The sequence below is a fragment of the Narcine bancroftii genome, chromosome 6 (genome assembly GCF_036971445.1).
Source record: "Narcine bancroftii isolate sNarBan1 chromosome 6, sNarBan1.hap1, whole genome shotgun sequence".
NCBI lineage: Eukaryota > Metazoa > Chordata > Chondrichthyes > Torpediniformes > Narcinidae > Narcine > Narcine bancroftii.
In genome coordinates, this window is record NC_091474.1 from 52,582,233 (window position 1) to 52,604,972 (window position 22,740).

General features: G+C 40.2%; 1 protein-coding gene across 2 annotated transcripts in view; it reads left to right on the forward strand.

Annotated features, from left to right (window-relative positions):
• The window catches only part of ube2g1a (ubiquitin-conjugating enzyme E2G 1a (UBC7 homolog, yeast)), a 69,618-nt gene that overhangs the window by 32,835 nt on the left and 14,043 nt on the right, over positions 1–22,740 (forward strand). For both annotated transcript variants that reach the window (XM_069884989.1, XM_069884990.1), the window contains exons 2-3: positions 4,770–4,872; positions 22,575–22,672. In XM_069884989.1, coding sequence (XP_069741090.1) covers positions 4,770–4,872; positions 22,575–22,672 — 201 coding nt within the window. The remainder of the gene's footprint in view (positions 1–4,769; positions 4,873–22,574; positions 22,673–22,740) is intronic.

Here is a 22,740-nt window from a genome sequence, read left to right on the forward strand (position 1 = left end):
TCTATTTCTTCAGTATAAGGGTATTAAAGGTTACGGAGAGAAGGCAGGGACGGGGTACTGAACTTTAAGATCAGCCATGATCTCGTTGAATGGCGGAGCAGGCTCGAAGGGTCAAATGACCTACTCCTGCTCCTATCTTCTATGTTTAAACAAGCCTGATTTGCATTTTGGAAACCAGTCCTGTGGACTGATGAAACTAAAATAGAACTTTTTGGCCACAATAAGCAAAGGTATGTTTGGAGAAAAAAGGCTGCAGAATTTCATGAAAAGAACGCCTCTCCATCTGTTAAGCATGGGGGTGGATCAATCATGCTTTGGGCTTGTGTTGCAGCCAGTCGCATGGGGAACATTTCACTGGTAGGGGGAAGAATGAATTCAATTGAATAGCAGAAGATTCTGGAAGCAAACATCACACCGTCTGTAAAATAAAATGAAGATGAAAAGAGGATGGCTTCTTCAACAGGATAATGATCCTAAGTACACATCAAAATCCACAATGGACAACGTCAAGAGGCACAAGCTTAAGATTTTGTCATGGTCCTCACAGTTCCCTGACATCATCAAAACTCTGAGAATAGAACTCAAGAGCAGTGGATGCAAGACGGCCCACGAATCTCACAGAACTAGAATCCTTTTGCAGGGAAGAATGGGCAAAAATACCCCAAATAAGAATTGAAAGACACTTGGCTGGCTGCAGAAAGCGTTTACAAGCTCTGATATTTGCCAAAGGGGATGTAACTAAGTACAGACCATGCAGGGTACCCAAACTTTTCCTATTTTGTTAATTTAAAACTGTAAAAGATGGAAATTAAAAAAAAGCAATTTTACTTAAAATATTAAAGAATATTTAACTTAATGCCTTTTAGAAATCAGGTGATGTTTTCCTCATTTTACTACTATATTCACAGTTACAGAAATTTTGACCAGGGGTGCCCAAACTTTTGCATGCCACTGCATATGATTATGTGCTGTGTATGTGTGTGCACCATGGTCCGGAGAAACACTGTTTCGTCTGGTTGTATGTTTACAGTTAGATGATGAACTTGCAATGCTGGAGAAACTTGGCAGATCATGAAGCATCCACAGAAAGTAAAAGGCAATCGACGTTTCAGGCCTGAACCCTTCATCAGGAGTGCTAAAAATCAGTCGGACACCTGAATAAAAAGGTGGGGGGAGGGAAAGGCAAAGGAGTACAGGCTTACAGGTAAGAGATAGAAGTTTATAACATTAAACTGCACACAACACTTCAGGTGCAGCCTATTGGTCACCATGCTGTAGAAAGGATATGATTGTGCTGGAGGGATGCAGAGGAGTTTTGTCAGGACATTGTCTGGTTCCGATGACTTTCATTATAAGGGTAAATTTCCCCATGAGCAGAGGAGCCTGAGGACTGACCTTGGGTGTACAAAATTAACCAGAGATGTATGTCTAAAACAAGATTGTATGAGCTGAAAGGTTTAGCGGGTATCCAAATGAGATATTTTTTCCATTGTTTAGGAATGTAAAATTTGCTGTTGGGGAAATAGAGGTTAGTGCTCTTACATTTAAGCATCTAAATCTTAAATCATCAATACACGAGTTTATGGAAGAGTTATGGATAAATGGGATTGGTTCAATATGTGGGCTAAGTAAAAACACAGAAATGCTGGAGGAGCTCAGCTGGTCTATTCAATATCTATAGGAGACAAAGATATATCGCCAACATTTTGGACCTGAGCACTTCTTCAAGGAAAAATCAGAAAAGGCAGAAGCGGGATATATCAGAAACTCTTAGAAATCAAACAATGGGGGAGGAATCCAAACCAACAAAAAGTGTTAATTAGATGTGATAAGGGACTAGATAGAATTGATTATGTCTGTGCGAAAGGAGTCTGAGCAAGGCCCCTCAACTTCTCCTCCACTACTTTGATGACTATGTTGGTGCTGCCTTATGTATTTATGATGAGCTCCACATTACTGCCAACTTCAACCCTGATCTCAAATTCACTTGGACCATCTCTAGCAACATTTTCCCTTTCCTCGATCTCTCTTGTCTCCATCTCAGGAGACAAACTCTCGACAGACATCTACAAACCCACCAACTCCCACAGCTACCTCTTCCCACCCTGAACCCTGTAAGGATTCCATTCAATTCTCTCAATTCCTCCATCGCATCTGCACCCAGGATGAGGACTTCCATGCCGGATCATCAGAGATGTCTTCCCTCTTCAAACAACCCCACCACCATCAACCTACCTAGCCTCCATTACCCTCACATCTGCCCTGGCCGCTTCCATCCCCACATGCAACAAGGACAGGGTTCCTCTTGTTCTCACCTATCACCCCACTAGCCTCCTCATCCAACACAACCTCCTCCGCCATTTCTACCACTTATTATGTTAACCCACCACGAGACAAATATTCCCATCTCCGTCTTCCACACCAATTGTCCCCTTGTGACCTAACCCATAACTGCAGGAGATGTTCCACTTGTGCCCACACCTCCTCCCTCAGCATCATTCAGGGCCCAAACAATCCTTCCAAGTGAAGCAACATTTCACTTGTAAATCTGTAGGGTTCATCTTCTGCATTTGGTGCTCCTGCTGTGGTCTCTCCATCGGAGAGACTAGACACAGACTGGGAGATGACTTTGTTGAGCACCTCGGGCTCTGTCTGCCACAATAGCGTGGATCTCCCAGTGGCCCCCCATTTCAGTTCTCCATCTCATTTGCTTGCTGACATGTCTGTCCATGGTTCCATGTACTGCCAGACTGAGACCACTCATAAATTGGAGGAACAACAGCTCATCTTCCGACTGGGCACCCTCCAAACAGATGACATTAATGTAGACTTCTCTGGCTTTTGTTAACCCTCTATCCTTGCTCCTCCCATCATCTCTCCATTCCCTGTCTCCTTTCGCATAGAAATGATCAGTTCTCACCTAGTCCCTTATCACATCTAATTAGCACCTTTTGTTGGTCTGGATTCTTCCCCCATTGTTTGAATTCTGAGACTTTCTGATATATCCTGCTTCTGCCTTTTCTGTTTTTTTTCCCCCCCTTGAAGGAGGGCCCAGGCCTGAAATATCAGCAATATATCTTTGTCTTCTATAGATGCTGAATAGACCAGCTGACTTTCTCCATTTCAGTGTTTTTAACTACAATCATAGTGTCTTCAGCCTATTGTGTTTCTCTCAGAATGTGGGCTGAATGGCCTATTTCTGTGCTGTGTATCTTGACTTTGATTTTTATTTGGGTTGTTCTGGCATTTGTATGCAGGTACTGGTAATCAATGCCAATATTGTCATTCAAGGTTTTGCTGGGATTGCATTTGTTTGCAGCTTTGCTGCCAACAAGTGAAAGAATCAGAATTTATTGTCATGAACATGTCAGTGAAAGTTGTCCAGAACTAGAGGAGAAGTGACCAGAGTGGTGATCTTGCGCGGTAAAATCAAGAAAGAATGAGCCAGTGCCTGATTTTTGCAGAAACTAGTTTGAAGTGCAAGGTTGCTTGAATTTTGTCAAGGGTTTGAATACAAAATTGTTGAATGGTTTGTAGGATTGTAATGACAATGGAACCTCCATGCTTAATTTTAGCACTGTGTTGTAATTAGTTGCCTTTGGACTCTGTGTCCTGGTTTTCAGGGGCTACCAACAATCACATATACTCTATGGCCCTGTTTTCTGGGACTGGTTTTATACCCAACCACCAGTTGGCTAATACTGATTTTTAACCTTCATACTGTAGATTACCCATGGACCCAGTTTTTAACATATATGATGAAAGGTTAAAAATGGCTAGAGTCCAAAGGGTTAAAAAGAACAATCATCATTAGTCTATTTTCTTCTCCCCAGTAAGCTACTCTTACTTTTGGATTGTTAATTTCCTTTGCAACTCGAAATTATTGAAATTTATCATTGGGAATTTGTCAGAAGTTTGATAATGCATGTTTGATAATCCAGTGCGATTGGCTCATTAATCCCTGATTTATTTCATTTATGAAGTTCAAGAGATTTGGAGACTTGTTTGGAAAGTTTTGTTTTTTTGGTGAGGGAGGGGGAGCACAAAGGATTACTCATAGTATAAATAGAAGCAAAAACATTTGGAACCTTAATTGTTTGAATGCAATCAGGATGGAAAAGCAAAATTCAAACTTTCTATCCTTCCAATTTTGCAGTTTAAAATATAAATCAACCTTCAAAAAAATGCTGTTTAAATGAAGTCTGCAGATGCTGGAGTCAAGTGCATTACACAAATGTGCTGGAGAAATTCAGCAGGTCATACAGCATACACGGGAAGTAAAAACTAATCAAAGATTTGGGCCCAGGTCAAGGTACAAGCAAAATCAGACAGGCACCTGGATAAAAAGGAGTTTCCCTCCCTTATCAGAGAGCTGCCCTCTCCCCCTATCACTTCTCAGCTTTTTTTCCCATCTTCTACTCTGCCTCCACTTCGAGATCAGTTAGCCTGAGCTCCTCTCCGTTTCTTCCACCCACCCCCCCATTTTATTTAGGCGCCTGCCTATCTTCGTTTATACCTTGATGAAGGGCCCAGGTGAAAAACATTGGTTACACTTTACTTCCTATGGATGGTGCGTGATCTGCACTTCAGCACTTTCTCCAGTACCTTTTATATTGCATTTGAAGAAAGAGTATTTATTTTCATCATCGTTCGTATTTCGTGATTTAATATAAATTTTACTTGCTATCTTGTGTTTTTAAATAATGCTCTGATGCTTTTTGCGTGTAATACGGTAAAAATGTAACCATTGTCCCTTTTTGTCATTGTAGAGCTGAACAAGAATCCTGTTGATGGTTTTTCAGCAGGATTGATCGATGACAATGACCTATACAGATGGGAAGTGCTTATCATAGGCCCTCCTGACACTCTATAGTAAGTATTGTACTAATGATATGTTTTGAATGAATCATGATGCCCTGCTGCACTGAGATTCTAAAGTACAAGCGCTCGCCATGTTTCAAGAGTGTGAAGAGAGGAGAAAGCTATGGTGCTGTTTAAAATTTTACATGAATTCTATTTCTGGGTTGTTTTGCTATGGGTTCTTTAGGGATAATATGACTGGATAATCTAGCTTCATGAAGACCTTAAAGGGGGTGGTAAAAGCAAAATGCTGCCATATGCTGGAAATTCTCAACATTATGCAGTGTTCATTTTTGATTTGTTTATTTTTAAGCAATTGTATTGAGAAATGGGTTATTTTTCAACTTAATCTGGTTGAGAGAAGGTAAAGGAAAACAAAATGAAGACCAAAACTGCTGGATTAGGCACCATCCATGAAGATCACTTGTTTAAATTGTAAATGGACAAAAATGTAAAGCATGGGTCTTGTGAAGACATGAATAGGAATAGCTAATCATTATTTTTAATTATTGACAGCACTGCACCAATCAATGGTCAAATTGGGATTTGCAGCCAAAAAAATCTAAGATAGTTAATTTACTCAAAACTATTGTAGGGAGATTAGGAAATGAGAATTATAACAATGTTTTTCATTAAAAGCAAGGTCATTTGTTCAGCAAGATGTAGCAAATTATGAAATGTGCGCATAAACAAATCCGTTACTCACAGTGTCGAGAACAGACAGGCAAAGGCAATACCTGGTTATTTCCATTCTGCATTGCCCTAAACCTGTCTTTAAACATGACCCACCTGAAGCCATACTCTCCAGTCTGGCTGGATTCCATATGGTATCTGGTTGAAAGGTAAGCTGCTGTTCCATGTTAGTGTTGCTTCAATGGAACAGTTTAGGATACTAAAAAGCAAGAAGAATTAAAATGAAGTCATTGGTTCTGGTCTAGCTTTCTGGCTGCTTATGAATATCCTGCAAAACAAGTTGTATAGTGTTTGAGGCATTGGATAATGAATAGGACAGCTATTTTATCAGAAGAGTAAGGTTTGGGGAAGTGTGTATTGCCCTCATGAGAATCAATCCTTTGGTAATCCTGAAGAGATGGCCAAAGCCTCCACAATTTCCTTAATTTGCTCAGTAACTAAAGGTACAACTATGTCATTTTTGTTCTTGATACTCTTCCACAGTCAATGATGGGGTAGTCCAACTCTATTTTAATTCCTGGACTTTACTTTGCACCTACTGCCCACAGATGCTGCCATTTGTCATTTCCAGTATTTTCTGTTTTTTTATGAGCAAGTTAGCTTGTTGGGTCTGGAGGAAATGCCTGGTCTATAATTTGTTTTCTAAAAAGCTTGTTAATAGAATACAGAAATAGAGCCGAGCTATTATTCCTCCTGGTCCCATAGGCCTGCACTTCGTGCATTATCCTCCATACCTTGCCCATCCACATTTTTCAAATGTTGAAATCGAACCAACGTCCACTGGAAGCTCGTCCACACTCTCACTACTGTCCGAGTAAAGAAGTTCCTCCAACAGCATGAACCCATGTTGTCTCTCTTTAGTTACTCCCAACCTCGATGGAAAAAGTCTGCTTGCATTTACCAGAGCTATAATTTTGTACATCTCTATTCAATCTCCCCTTGTTTTCTGATGCTCCAGTGAAAAAATGTCCTAACTTATTTGAGTTCTTCCTAATACATGTATGTTTCAGATTATCTGAAATGCTTGGGACTGGATGTTTTCTGGTTAACCCAATTTTTTTTTAAATCGGATAACCGAGAAATGGCTTTAAGCAGCCCAGTAGCATCAGCAGAATATTTGTATTGGCCGTTGCCGATTCCTGACACCTCTCCACCTCTCCACTGCTGATCCTGTCTGGGAACCTGAGGTCCCTGCTCCTGCCACTGTCGCTGATCTTCCCCGAGGTCCCTGCTCCTGACCGCTCTCCTCGATGACACTGGGATGGAAAACCAAGTACAGTGAAGGGTAAAGAAGAAATGGAGAGAGGGGTGGGAGTTACCTGAAATGAGGACAATCTCCCCATGCACTGCCTGACCCGCCAACTTCCTTCATTCGCTCACTGAAGGCTCGAGATTCCAGCTGTTCAGTGTTTGTCTTCCCGGGATAATTCTGAGCTCTGTTGTTACTAAACTGATGCTAACAGCATGTCATAGCCCCACATGAGCTTGTTGGGTGAAGTTTTTTCCAACTTGTGATGTCATGTTGCCGCCGAAAAAAATTTTCTGATAATTGAGATTTTGGTTAAGTGGTTTTCGGATCATCAGAAACGTACTGTACTCAGCTCCTCAAGTCCCAGCAACATCCTTGCAAATGGACCTTTTTCTAAACTGTTGTATTTTCTGTGACCTTTGAAAGCTGAATCGGTTTTAAAAATAAATAGCTTGAGGTGTACAAAGCAAAGGAGTCTCACAACCTTAATCTTAAAATCCTGTGAGTAATATGGTCATGAATTGATTCCTTAATCAATTATTTATTCAAAGTACTACAGAGGTTCAACTTACCAGAGAATTATATTAATTGGATTAAAGCATTATCCAATTAATGCTTTAATTGGCGAAGGTGACAGTAAATGGATATATATCGAACCAATTTAAATTAAGTAGGTCAACTAGGCAGGGATGTCCACTATGTCCCTCACTGTTCGCTTTAGCAATAGAACACTTGGCAGAACTGATAAGAAAAAATAAAATAAAAGGGATAAAAATAAAAGGGAAGGAATATAAAATCAGTCTATTTGCAGATGACATCATAGTATACTTAACAGAACCAGAATTATCAATAAAAGAATTACATAAGAAATTGAAGGAATATGGAGAAATATCGGGGTACAAGATCAACGCAAATAAAAGTGTAGCGATGCCAATGAATAATGCGGATTTCACAAAGTTTAAGAATCACCATTTAAATGGCAAACACAAGCAATCTGATACCTAGGTATTAGACTAGATAATAATCTAGGCCATCTATACAAATTAAATTATCAGCCATTAATGAAGAAATTACAAGATGACTTAGAACATCGGAAAGATTTACCACTAACACTGATATTCCTATTGCATTAAAATGAATTATCTTCCCAAAGATACAATACCTATTTCAATCGTTACCAATTCCGTTAACAGAGAAATTCTTCAATGAGCCAAAGAAAATAATGAGGAAATTCTTATGGAAAGGGGGGAAACTGAGGATAGCGCTAGATAAATTAACAGAATGGTACAAACAAGGGGTTTACAGCTACCAAACAATTAAGATATCTATCAGATTTTTATCAAACAAGGGAAAAACCAGATTGGACCAGGTTAGAGCTAGATAAAATAGAGGAGAAAGTACCAGAACATATTCTTTATAAGTGGGTTGAAAAACTGGTGCAATATAGAAGTTCACCAGTAGTGCACCATCTGCTCAACATTTGGAAGAAGATTCACATAGAAAGGAAAAAAACAAATTACCAACTACCAAAATTATTATTGACGCAAAATCAACTAATCCCTTTCACAATAGATAACCTTTCCTTTAGAGAATGGGAGAGAAAAGGGATTAAAAGAATAGAAAATTGTTTTTTGGGCAATAATTTATTATCTTTTGAACAAATGAAGTACAAATATGGAATATCTCACGGTACAATGTTTGCATATCACCAACTGAAAACCTACTTAAAGGACAAATTGGGAAGCAGGCTGAGGTTACCAGAAGGAAGCAGCTTTGAACATCTGATTACAGACACAATGATAATTAAAAGGTTTATAACAAACATGTACATCAAGCTGCAAGAGAAAGAGAATGATGAAATAAGCTGTAAACCCAAACAAAAGTGGGAACAAGATCTAAACATAAAGATAAAAAATGAATTATGGAAAAAGCTATGCTCCGGAACTATGAGAAATATAATAAACACGAGGGTTACGCATGATACAATATAATTGGTTACACAGGCTATATATCATGCCCCAAAAGTTAAATAAATGAGACCCAACAGTATCAGATAGATGTTTTCGCTGTAAGAAGGACAAGGGAACAACAGTACATGCAATTTGGGCATGTGAGAAAGTGGAAAAGTATTGGGAAGATCTAAATCAGGTATTAAATAAAATCACAAAAAGCAACATACCAAAAAGTCCAGAGATTTCTTCTAAGTAATACAAGAAGTAAAGAATTAGGCCTCAAACTGGGTGAAGCACAAAAAAGATTTATTATGATAGTCTTAGCTGTAGCAAAAAAAATGTATAATGTCAACCTGGAAATCAGAAGAGAGACTGAGAGTACAGCAATGGTACATAAAAATGAATAAATGTATTCCATTGGAAAAAATAACATAATTAAAAAAAATAAAGTCACATTATTCAAACAAATTTGGAAACCGTACATGGAACACAACAGAGAGGGCCAAATGCAGACCTCCACCCCCTAAAATGAGAAAATGATAGAATGAGAAGATGACAAAATGAACTGACCCCGTGTGTAAAAGTAGATGACACAATTTTCTTGTTTATCTTCATTGCGTGATGACATTGTTTAATGGGTTTATTGTATATGTTGAACGTTTAGTGGGTAGGGAGAAGGGTGGGAAAGAGGGAGGAAAGGGAGGGGGGAAAAGGGGAGAAAATGACACTGTGTATATTCAAGATGGAAATGTTTGTGTATATTTTGGTTAATATGGTTCATAGTGTAAAAAATAAAAAAAACTTTAAAAAAATTGATTCCTTAATCTGTTCCTTTAAAGAAATAGGTTTTTTTTAATTAGTTTCGGCATTTGTGTTGTCTGCAAGAATCAGGTTACTTTTAAACCCATACTTTATTTTGAACAAAAACAGCTTGTTAGAACAAGCATTGGTGGAGAAAATATGATAGCAACAAGAATTATTTTATAGAAAATTCTTGATTTCTTTCTGTTCATTGTGACGATGCTTGAGGATTATATTTTTCTGAATTTGATGCATAAGTTTAGATACATGGAAGATGTCTTTTGTTTTCCCATCCTGTCACATCCCAGAAATAGTTCTTTGCATTGTAATGCATGTTGTCTACTTCAAAATGTGGCTGCTTTGTTAATAGAACAAAAAAACAACTTGGCTGAATTACTGTACCTTGAACACTGATCAGATTCTCTCCAAGCCTGTGCCATTTTGTACAATTGAGAGGTCACTGAGGCATATTATCTCCTGTAAACAGTATATCCTCTTTTTTTCAAAAAAGATAGCGGTTGTTGATCATCAACACATAGAATATTAACAAATTCCTCACCATCTTTCTTTCTTTCATTGACTGAGCCATTGTAAAATATAGAGTACTATTTGTGATGGCCCTGCTATTTGTCCCTTGCCTATTTCACCAAAAATTGGTTGATCATTTGTGTTCTCTCTCTCTTCCTCCCCTCCCCGATAAGAGAATTAATTAGTTGCAAAGCTCTGCCCCAAAATAAGAGACTGAATGTAGAGTGAATTTTTTGATAATTTGTCCATTTTTAACTTTTCTGGGACATTTTTACAGCTTGCAACAGCACTAGTGCAGTTTTTCTCTACTGTTTTGACAAGTCCATCCAGGACACAATTTTACTTGTAGATTTTAAGGCTTGGTTTTGTTGCTAATAAATTGTCAAAATCAAAACTGCAGTGGCTTTGAATAGCAACTTTTTGAATGTAGAGAAATATCACAGAGCAATTTACAAGATCATACTGAAATTGAAACTAAACAAAGGAAAATTGGTATTACATAGATAAAGGCTATAGCAATGAATGCGCTGAGGGGATGGGGTGTGCAGAGGAGATCAAGAGTGCAGATGATGACATTGTTTATCAGTAGGAGAAGACACCTGAGATTTGCAATTTGAGAACATTTAACTTTGAGTCCACCTGGAGAAGCTGGGAACTGGAAGAAGTGGTGGAATTAGAATGGGAAACAAAGCATAGAACCAAAAATAATTAGGACTTTGTCGAGCTTCATTGCAGAGCATAGCAGCAGATTCAAAACTGATTACAAATGCAGTAGAGCTTGAGATGTCCTTTATTGACTGTAGTAAAGTTCATATGATGGAATACTTTGGAAGGATAACAGGAGAGTTTGAGGTTATGGATTTGGAATTGCTAATACAAGTTGTTAGATCTGAGTGGAGAAGAGCAAAATCATATGACATTGGAGTAGAAAAAGTCTATTCAGCCCATTGAGTCTGCCCCACCATTCAATCATCCATTTTCCTACTCAGCCCTGCTCATTATCCTTCTTCCCATAACAGTTAATTGGTTCTTGATTAGCCATGGCATTTAATCTCTGCCCTCCACAACTACCTGTGGCAACAAATTCTTCACTCTGGCTGAAGAAATTCTTAGGAATCTCTAGTCCAAGCTGATGCCCTTTAATCATGAAGTTGTACCCTCTTGTCCTAGACCATCCCACCATGGGAAACAACTTTTCAACATCTACTTTGTCTACACCTTTCAGCATTCGAAATATTTCAGTGAAATCCCTCCCCCTTCTCCTAAATCCAATGTAAACAGGCCAAGAGCTGTTAGATGCTCCTCATATTATAGTTCTTTCATTCCCAGAATCATCGTGGTGAACCTCCCATGTACCCTCTCAACATCAGCACATCCTTTCTTAAATGAGGAGCCCAAAACTGCTCACAGTACTCCAAGACATGTCTCACCAGTGCCTAGAGCCTAAACATCACATCCCTGCTCTTTTATTCTATTCCTGTTGAAATGAATGCCAGCGTTGAATTTGCCGCCTTCTCCACCATCTCAATCTGAAAGTTTGCCTTCAGACTATCCTGTATGAAGAATCCCAGGACCCTTTGCATCTGGGAATTTTCAATTTGCTCTCCATTTAAAAAATGGTCTGCTTGTTTATTTTTTTCTACCGAAATGAATGACCATACACTTAGTGACATTGTGTTTCATTTGCCAATTTTCCTCATCTGTCCAAGTCCTTCTGAAGCCTCCGTGTTTCCTCTTCAATACTTGCACCGCCATCTATCCTCGTATTGTCTGCGAACTTTGCCACAAACCCATTCATTCCATAATCCAAACCATTAATTTACAACACAAGTGGCTCCCAACACAGGCCCTGTGGAACACCACTAGCACTTGGCAGCCAATCAAAATATAATCCTTGTATTTGAACTACCTATTAGCCTATCCTGTCATGTGTCTTCAAGTACTTCCATAACCTCATCCTTTACAATCTACTCCAACATCTTCCCAACCACTGATGTCAAGCTAACTGGTCTATAATTTCCTTCATGCTGCCTCCACCCCTTCTTAAATAATATGGTGATACTGATTTTACAGACCTCTGGAACCATGCCAAAATCTATTGATTCCTGAAAGGTCATTATCAATGCCTCCACAATCTCTACTGCTACTTCTTTCAGGACCCAAGGATGCAATCCATCTGGTCTTGGTGACTTAACCATCCTTGGACTATTCAGCTTTCTGAGCACCTTCTCCCTTGAAATAGCAACTGCACTCACTTCCCTGGTGCCCTTCACCATCTGCCACACTGCACACTTTCACAGTGAAGACTGATGCAAAATACTCAGTTAGTTCCTCTGCCATCTTCTTGTCTTCCATTATTATTTTCCAGTGTAATTTTCTCGTGGTCCTATATCTGCTCTTATTCTTGAAGTATCTTTTTGTATCCTCTGATATTATTTGCTAGCTGACTTCCATACTACTTTTCCTTTCTTACGAGCTTTTTTAGTTACTTTTTGTAATTTTAAAAACTTTCCAAACTGCCTGCCCTCTCTTTTGCTTTCACGATGGCTTTGACTTCCCTTATCAGTTGTGGCATTTTTTTATTTGAATATTTCCTCTATTTTGGTATTTATTTATCCTACACCTTCCCCATTTCTTGCAGAAACTCCCATTACTGCTCTACTGTCTTTCTTACCAGTACTTCCTTCCAGTCTACTTTGGCCAGTTGCTCTCTCTTTGCTCCACTGAAATGCTCATAAATCTGACTTTAGTTTCTCCTTCTCAAATGGAACTCAATTATACCGGGATCACTGCCCCATAATAGTTCCTTTACTCCGAGATGTTTGTTTACCTCTGATGCATTACACGACGTCCGATCCAGCACAGCTGATCCCCTCGTGCTCATCAACAAGCTACTCTAAAAAGTCATCTCGTAGGCTTTCTACAAATTTTCTCATTTGAGATCCAGTCCCAACCTGGTTTTTCTAATCTACTTGCATGTTAAAATCTCCCATGACCATCATAACATTTCCTTTCAGGCACACCTTTTCTATCTGTTGCAATTTGTTGTCCACATCCTGGCTACTGCATGGAGGTCTCTATATGACAGGCAAATACAAAGCAAAGCTCAATATTGAAAGGCTTCAATAACCAAATCTGTCTGGGATGGTAGCAGAATATCGAACACCATCATGCTGACCATCATATCAAGAGCATCCTGACTGGTTACATCACAGTGTGGAACGGTTGCTGCAGAGAAATGGATCGGAGGATAATCCACAGGACCATAAGAATGGCAGAGAAGATCACTGGAGTCTCCCTCTCCTGACATGAACAACGTGATCTCCTGCATCGTTGTCTGAAGAGGGCGCACAAAATCATTGAGGACCCCTTCCACCCTGCACACAGCATCTTTCAGCTGCTCCTGTCGGGGAAGAGATACAGGAATATCAGAGTCAGCACCACCAGACTGAGGAACAGCTTCTTCCCACTGGCAGTGAGAACGCTGAATGACCAGAGGAACTGTTCACATTAACCATATGAGACTCATGTGTACAAAACAATATTTATTTATTTTTATAGATAAAATACCTGTCCTGCATGTGTTGTGTCTGGTTGTGTGTCTGAATGTTTTGCATGGAGGAACAATTAGATGACAATAAACTTGACTAAAAGCAACAAAACAATGACAAGATGCCGTGGGCTCATGCACCAGTCATGGGGGATGTATTTTGGGACATTGATTGGGATTTTATACAAGTTGCATGGCAGAGATCAAAGCTTGATTGGTGAGATTCAACCTTTCTACTGTTTAGTGTCCATATATGCCCTGGAAAGGCAGCAGCTGTCATTCTTCTTGATACAAAGGATTAAAAGCACATTGAGGTTGTACACTGTAGAACATTTTATTGCAATATGATCTGAAGTGTAAACAGGTAAAATGTGCAAATAGTGTTCTGCCTTTTCTTGTACTTCAATATTGTGCAAAATTGATGCCACTGTCTTTGTGACTTTAAATTTAATTTGAATGACACTATCTGTTTTAAGTTTGGCAGAACTTGATACAATTTTGTTCAGTTTTGCATTTGTACTCTCAAGGTGAAGCGGAATGAATGCCATCCACATGTTTGCTAGCTAGAGTATCCATGTGAAAAATACTAAACTTAATCAGAAATTGGCAATTGTGAAGTGCCAGTAAATGAAGAAATCAAAGGCTGTGTAGTTAACCAGGAATCATGGCTTTTATTAATAGAAACTCAGTAATATAATAATGAATGATGATGGGTGCATGCACAGTTATACCCAAGGGGAGTGTCTTTAGTGGTAAAGATAATACACGTCCAATGTCAGTAGAGCAGACTAAGCACAGCGAAAGACTGACAGGATGTCACAGATTCATCACACATTGATTGTTGAATGAAGTACAGTACAACTCCGATTATCCGAAATCGGATTGTGCGAAATCTTCAATTATCCAAAAAAAAATTTTTTTTGGATAAATGAGGATATCCAAACAAAGATCAGAAATGCTCATTTATCTGAAATGTTTATGGAGCCAAACTGACTGGGTATGTCAGGTTCCTGGTGCGTTAGTGCAGAGGTGCCAGTGATCGGCGGCGGCTAGCATTTTTTGTGAGAATTAAACATTATTTCATGCTTATAAAGCCTTCCCTTGTTGTTTGTTGTTGTTTAAACATCGATACAAGTGATTTCCTGTTGCTACTGGGCTGTTTTTTTAAAATGACCAGTTCTCCGAAAAAAACGTTTATCCGACATTGGGCAGGTCCCGACTATTTCGGATAATTGGTATTGTAGTTGTGGGATTTAACACAGTATAATCCAGCAATTTCCCAGTTTTTTAGCCTCGTCTTTGCTAACCTGGTAACTGTGCAAATATCTATATCTATATGGTATTCAGCAAGTTGCTTGCCTTCTTTTGTCATGTTGATTTGATAAGAGTTTGTAGGTATGCAACTGGAGGTTTGTTTTTCTTAACTATAATTAAAATGCCCATGGTGAAATTTGTTGGGCTACTGCAGCCATTCTCAATATTTTTAATCGGCTATGGCCCTCCCCGCAGGACTTGGCTCAGAGTTTATGGGCCCCTTCTCTCTGAAGCAATTAAGTGTCAGTTTCTTCCATAGTGTTCTACCAACTACATAAAAAAAACATTTTAAAAATTCTGTTATATGAGGTGAAAAGAAAAGGCTTTTACTTAAATGTGCTGTGTCCCCGGGTAGGGCAGCCCCAGTTAGGAATGGTTTATCTACCAAGCAATGCTTTCATTTGGGATTTTTTGAAAATATCACCATTCCAACTATGTATTTTGCCATTTGGGTACCTGTGGTATTTTACTCTGATCAGATGTATTAAAATTTGTAAGAAGCAAATTAAAGCAATGCCATATCACTGCAAGAATAGTAATTTTGAGCTCTCTGTATTAATGTCCAAGGTTTGTAACGGAGTCCAGAGGACCCCAAAACCAGCAGCAATAGATATGCACCACAACACAAAGTTACTTAAACAAAAGTAGTTTTTAATCATATTTGAACAATAAAACAAAATTAAACTTTAACTTATTACTTAACCTACCTAACCTATTAATCCCCCCTCTAATACTAAGTACAGGTGTGTGTAATGTGTATTTAAGATTAGAAAAGCTCTTTGGATCACAGTCCAATCTTATTGGTTGCAGGTAATTCTTGTACTATGCACAGAAGTTAGCACTAATAAAGTTCACCAGTCTTTGGTGCTTAATGGGCAAATGGTTACCACTTAGGAGGGTTCTTGTTGGTCTTCAGAGGGAGATTCCTTTTTGTAACAGTATATCCGCACCTGATTATTGTTTAATCAGTCTTGCTGATGAAACTTGCCCCCTTCAGGGTTCTCCAGATGATCCTCCTTTCAGGTCACCTTTCAGACAGACAGCCTTCTCCTTTGACCAGACAGTCTTCCAAAAGTTTGCCAGCTTTGTCCTTCTGGAACTGATTTCTGTCTCCTCTCTCTTTGTTTCACACCCTCCCTCTCTTGCCGGTTTCAGGTGCATTCTCTGCCAAGAATCCGCTTGCAGAAGTGGATTCAGACCTGTGTAATGGTCGTTCAGGTGCAGCACTAAAAGCGCAGCACTAACCACCCGAAAGGGACAGCTGCACAGGAGGTGCTTCTTAGCGCACTCCGGCTCCTGTCCTTTCAGGATGTCAGTGCTGGGGCGGCCGGTGCAGGATGTCAATGCTGTGGCCCGAGGCATCCTATGCCAGCCTCCCAGCGCTAACATCCCTTGCCACCCACCCCAGCGCTGACGTCCCGCGCTGCCTGCCCCAGCCCTATAGTCTCATGCCGGGGATCAGGGGCAGTGGGGAGGGGGGCTGTCATGTGCTCACCAGCTGATTGTCATCCCCTTAGCAGTCACTTTTGGGCAGCTGCATTCAGGTGCCTTGGGAAACTTAATGCTCCAGCGATTATCCCTCTCGGAGGAGGGTTGGAAAGTGTGCCTTGGAGGCACCTCCTGCTCTTTCAGGTGGCCTCCCAGCAGCCACATAGGGGTAGAATATGCAGCTTTACATCGGGGTATTTTAGCCACCTGAATGTGCCTTCTGTTAAGTCTCCCTGCAAAAATCACATGTTCTCCCAGGCAAGTTGTATGTTGATACTTTGTTGCTCTTTTGCAAAAAACTCTGCAAATATTCTGTTTTAAAATGTTTGTGTGCAACCTTTTAACTCTTGAGTTAAAATTCAGTTATAACTAAACTGTCTTAAAATCACTAAAGAGATAACAATACACAATATATAACATGTTACAATACAGTAATTCAATTTTTATACACGATCAATTTTAACATCTTGACAAACAATCGGCAATTGCATTATTTACACCTCTGATATGGTTAATTTGCAGATCATATTCTTGTAATATCAAACTCCAGTTTAACAATCTTCTGTTTTTATTCAATAACACCAGAGGATTGTGGTTAGAGAATATAACAATTGGTTCATGAGAGGTACCAAGATGTACATCAAAAGTCTGCAGAGCAAATATGATAGCCAACAGTTCTTTTTCAATAGTGGAATAGTTCTTTTGATGAACATTGAATTTTTTTGGAAAGTAGGAAACTGGATGGTCAATTTCATTATGGTTTTGCAATAAAACTGCACCTGCTGCTCCCTCACTGGCATCCACTGCTACAGAAAAGGGTCTGTCAAAATCAGGAGATTTTAACACAGGGCATTTCCTCTAAATTTTCTAAAGCTGCCTGTCAATATTTAGTCCACACAAATTTCTCCCCTTTCTTCAAAAGGTTGGTTAAAGGAAGAGCAACCTCAGCAAAATTTCTGCGAAATTTCCTGTAATATCCTGCCATTCCTAAAATCCTTCTCACTGCTTTCTTGCCATTGGGAGTAGGAAACTGAGAAATTTCATTCGCCTTACGTTGAATAGGTGCAACTTTGCCATGGCCAACTACATAACCCAAATATGTTACCGTGGCATTTGCAAATGGACTCTTTGCGAAATTAACAGTTAAGTTTGCTTTGGATAATCTTGCAAACAATTTGTCCAATTACCTTAGATGTTCTTCCCATGTGTCACTTTTTGTGACCAAGTCATCAATATAAGCATCTGTATGTGTTATCCCTTGAATAACAGAATTAATCATCCTTTGGAATGTTGCAGGGCCATTTTTCATGCCAAAAGGTAGCACATTATACGCGTATAAATCGGATAGAGTTACAAAAGCTGAAATATTCTTTCCTCTCTGTTAAAGGCACACACCAGTAACCCTTCAACAAATCCAACTTAGTAAAAAATTTAGCTTTGCCAATTTTATGAATACAGTCATCTATTCTAGGAATAGGATAAGCATCTGTTTTAGTTACTGAATTAACATTCCTAATAATCTGTACAGATCCTAACAGTTCCATCTGGTTTTGGTACCAGAATACAAGGAGAACTGCGATCTGAGTTCGAAGGTCTAATAACATCATTCCTCAACATATATTCCACCTCCTGATCCATGATTTTACTCTTCTGAATGTTTATTGTATATAGGTGCTCTTTTATGGGATTTGCTTCTCCTACATCTTTCTTCTTTCTTTGGCTTGGCTTCACGGATGAAGATTTATGGAGGGGTATGTCCACGTCTGCTGCAGGCTCGTTGGTGACTGACAAGTCCAATGCGGGACAGGCAGGCACGGTTGCAAGGGAAAATTGGTTGGTTGGGGTTGGGTGTTGGGTTTTTCCTCCTTTGTCTTTTGTCAGTGAGGTGGGCTCTGCAGTCTTCTTCAAAGGAGGTTGCTGCCCGCTGAACTGTGAGGCGCCAAGATGCACGGTTGGAGGCTATATCAGCCCACTGGCAGTGGTCAATGTGGCAGGCACCAAGAGATTTCTTTAAGCAGTCCTTGTACCTCTTCTTTGGTGCACCTCTGTCTCGGTGGCCAGTGGAGAGCTCGCCATAGAACACGATCTTGGGAAGGCGATGGTCCTCCATTCTGGAGACATGACCCACCCAGTGCAATTGGGTCTTCAGCAGCATGGATTCGATGCTTGCAGACTCTGCCAGCTCGAGTACTTTGATGTTGGTGATGAAGTCATTCCAATGAAAATTGAGGATGGAGCGGAGACAACGCTGATGGAAGCGTTCTAGGAGCCGTAGGTGATGCCTGTAGAGGACCCATGATTCGGAGCCAAACAGGAGCTTGGGTATGACAACGGCTCTGTACACGCTGATCTTTGTGTGTTTCTTCAGGTGGTTGTTTTTCCATACTCTTTTCTGTAGTCTTCCAAAGGTGCTATTTGCCTTGGCGAGTCTGTTGTCTATCTCTTTGTCGATCCTTGCATCTGATGAAATGGTGCAGCCGAGGTAGGTAAACTGGTTGACCCTTTTGAGTTCTGTGTGCCTGATGAAGATGTGGGGGGGCTGGTGGTCATGGTGGGGAGCTGGCTGATGGAGGACCTCAATTTTCTTCAGACTGACTTCCAGGCCAAACATTTTGGCAGTTTCCGCAAAACAGGACGTCACGTTTTTCCTCTGAATGGGCAACTAAAGCGGCATCGTCTGCAAAGAGTAGTTCATGGATAAGTTGCTCTTGTGTCTTGGTGTGAGCTTGCAGGTGCCTCAGATTGAAGAGACTGCCATCCGTGCGGTACCGGATGTAAACAGCGTCTTCATTGTTGAGGTCTTTCATGGCTTGTTTCAGCATAGAAGATGGGAGCAGGAGTAGGTCATTCGACCCTTCGAGCCTGCTCCGCCATTCAACGAGATCATGGCTGATCTTAAAGTTCAGTACCCCGTTCCCGCCTTCTCTCCATAACCTTTAATACCCTTATACTGAAGAAATAGATCTAATTCCCTCTTAAATATATTTAATGAACCTGCCTCTACTGCCCTCTGTGGCAATGAATTCCACAGATTCACCACCCTCTGGGTAAAGAAATTCCTCCTCATCTCAGTCCTAAATGGTTTGCCTATTATCCTCAAACCATGGCCCCAGGTTCGGGATTTTTCCATCATTGGAAACATCCCATCTGCATCCATTCTGTCCAGTCCTGCCAGAATTTTATATGTCTCTATGAGATTCCCTCTCAATCTTCTAAACTCCAGCGAGTACAATCCCAATTTGCGCAATCTTTCCTCATAAGTCATTCCTGCCATTCCAGGTATCAGCCTGGTGAATCGCCTCTGCACTCCCTCCATTGCAAGAACATCCTTCCTTAGATAAGGTGACCAAAACTGCACACAATACTCCATGTGGGGTCTCACCAAGGCCCTGTACAGCTGCAGTAAAGTATCCTTATTCCTATACTCAAACCCTCTTGATATGAAGGCCAACATACCATTTTCCTTTTTAACCGCCTGCTGTACCTGCATACTTGTCTTCAGAGACTGGTGTACAAGTACCCCTAGGTCTCTCTGCACTTCCCCATCTCTTAATCTATTGCCATTCAAATAGTAATCTGGCCTCCGGTTTGTATTACCAAAGTGGATAACATCACATTTATCCACATTGTAGTGCATTTGCCATGTATCTGCCCAGTCCCTCAATTTATCCAAATCACACTGGAGCTTCCTGACTCCCCTCTTCCGTGCACACAACCCCTCCTAGCTTAGTGTCATCTGCAAATTTGGAGATATTACATCCAATCCCCTCATCCAGATCATTAATGTAAATTGTGAACAGCTGGGGTCCCAGTACAGATCCCTGTGGCACCCCACTGGTCACCGCCTGCCATTCAGAAAACGAGCCATTTATCCCAACTCTCTGTCTTCTACCTGCCAGCCAGTTCTCAATCCACATCAATACTTTGCCCCCAATCACATGAGCCTTGATTTTGGAAGCCAGTCGTTTATGCGGGACCTAATCGAAGGCCTTTTGGAAGTCCAGGTACACCACATCCACTTGTTCTCCCCCATCTATTTTACCTGTAACCATCTCAAAGAATTCCAATAGATTTGTCAAGCACGATTTACCTTTTGTAAATCCATGTTGACTCTGTCCGATCCCTTCTCTGCTAGTCATATGCTCCGTTATTACATCCTTAATAATGGATTCCATTATTTTGCCCACTACTGATGTAAGGCTCACCGGCCTATAATTCCCTGCTTTTCCTCTACCCCCCTTTTTAAATAGTGGGGTAACATTAGCTACCCTCTAATCCATGGGTACTGATCCTGAGTCTATCGAGTTCGGGAAAATAATTCTTAAAGCATCTGCTATCTGAATGGCCACTTCCTTAAGTACCCTAGGATGTAGATTATCAGGCCCTTGGGATTTATCTGCCTTCAATCCCATCAATTTCCCCAAGACCATGTCCTGAGAGATACTGATTTCTTTCAGTTCCTCCCTTGCATTAATCTCTATGTTTCCCAATATCCTTGGGAGGTTATTTGTATCCTCTCTTGTAAAAACAGAACTAAAGTAAGAATTTAATTGGTCTGCCATTTCCTTATTCCCCATTATATATTCCCCTGATTCCGACTGCAAAGGACCTACTCTGGATTTCACCAATCTTTTCCTCTTGACATATTTATAAAAGCTTTTGCAGTCGGTTTTTATATTTGCCACAAGCTTACTTTCGTAATTTATTTTTGCTCTCTTGATTAATCCCTTTGTCCTCCTTTGGTGCATCTTGAACTGCTCCCAGTCTTCGGTTGTGGTACTTTTTTTGGCCAATTGATATGCTCTCTCTTTGGACCTAATGCTGTCTCTAATTTCCCTTGTTATCCACGGTTGAGTCACCTTTTTTGGTTTATTTTTATGCCAAACCGGTATAAACGATTTTTGAAATTTCTTCATTAGATCTTCTTCAGCATCATGCTGAAGAAGATGGTAAAGAGGGTTGGTGCGAGGACACTGCCTTGCTTCACGCCGTTGTTAATGGAGAAGGGTTCGGAGAGCTCATTGCTGTATCTGACCCGACGTTGGTTTTCGTGCAGTCATTTTGAGGAACTTGGGGGGGCATCCGAGGCGCTCTAGTATTTGCCAAAGCCCTTTCCTGCTCACAGTGTCAAAGGCTTTTTGAACAATAAAACTATCTTAACCTACCTAACCTACTTAATTCCCCCCCCCCCACCCCCCAATACTAAGTGCAGGTGTGTGTAATGTATATTTAAGATTAGAAAAGCTCTTTGGACCACAGTCCAATCTCATTGGATGCAAGCAATTCTTGTACTGTGTTTAACAGGTAAATGGTTACCACTCAATGGGAGATTCCTTTTTGTTCCAGCACTTCCGCATCTGATTCCTGTTTAATCAGTCTTGCTGACGAAACTTGCCCCCTTCAGGGTTCTCCAGATGATCCTACTCTTTTCAGGTCACCTTTCAGAGTACAGCAGCTCCAATAATGCAGCATTCCTCACTGCTTCACTTTGTCAGCTTAGATTGCACTTCAGAGGTAAGACCTTTACTAGTTATACCCAAATAAATGCTCCCTATTTGTTGGCTGACTTATTACCAAAATAAAAATGAGCTCCTGCTACTCTTTTTAAAAAAGAAATTCCAAGGGCATGTTTCTCTGTAAAGATGGATGACCATATTCTGGCTGCAGCTTGGCCAATGTTACTAAAGGATTCAACTACTTGCCATTTTTTAACTCCCTTTTTTGGTTTTTGATATAATTTCCTAATTGGAAAGAATATGAATAATGCTTTCACCTGTGCCATCAGCAAAGCAATGGAATACAGCTTTTGTTTAACAACATTATACCCAAAACACAAAAAATTCTAGCAGGAACAAAATTAGAGGTTTAAACTTCCTGTCTGAAGTAAGTAGATGGGGTGGGTGGAGAGGTTGGTAAAAAGTTAACAGGAATGTTAGGGACAGAAAACGTGTCTAAATCATCTATCTAAAATTAATTATAGTGACTTGATCAAGGAGTGAAATATTGTTGTTCGCAGTAAACTTTCAACTGGAAAGTTTTGTACGTTTTTAAGCCATAATTTCATTCCTCAATTTGTATTTTTTCTCTCTGTAAATGATTTGTTCTGTAACAGAACTAATTATGGTGCTTTTATCCACAGTGAAGGTGGCGTATTCAAAGCTCATCTCACCTTCCCTAAAGACTATCCCCTCAGGCCGCCAAAGATGAAATTCATCACAGAAATCTGGCACCCAAACGGTGAGAGCAATATCAGCATTGGTGGAGGAGTTTGTTTCTAGACTGGGGGCATTGGTGAGAATGGAGGT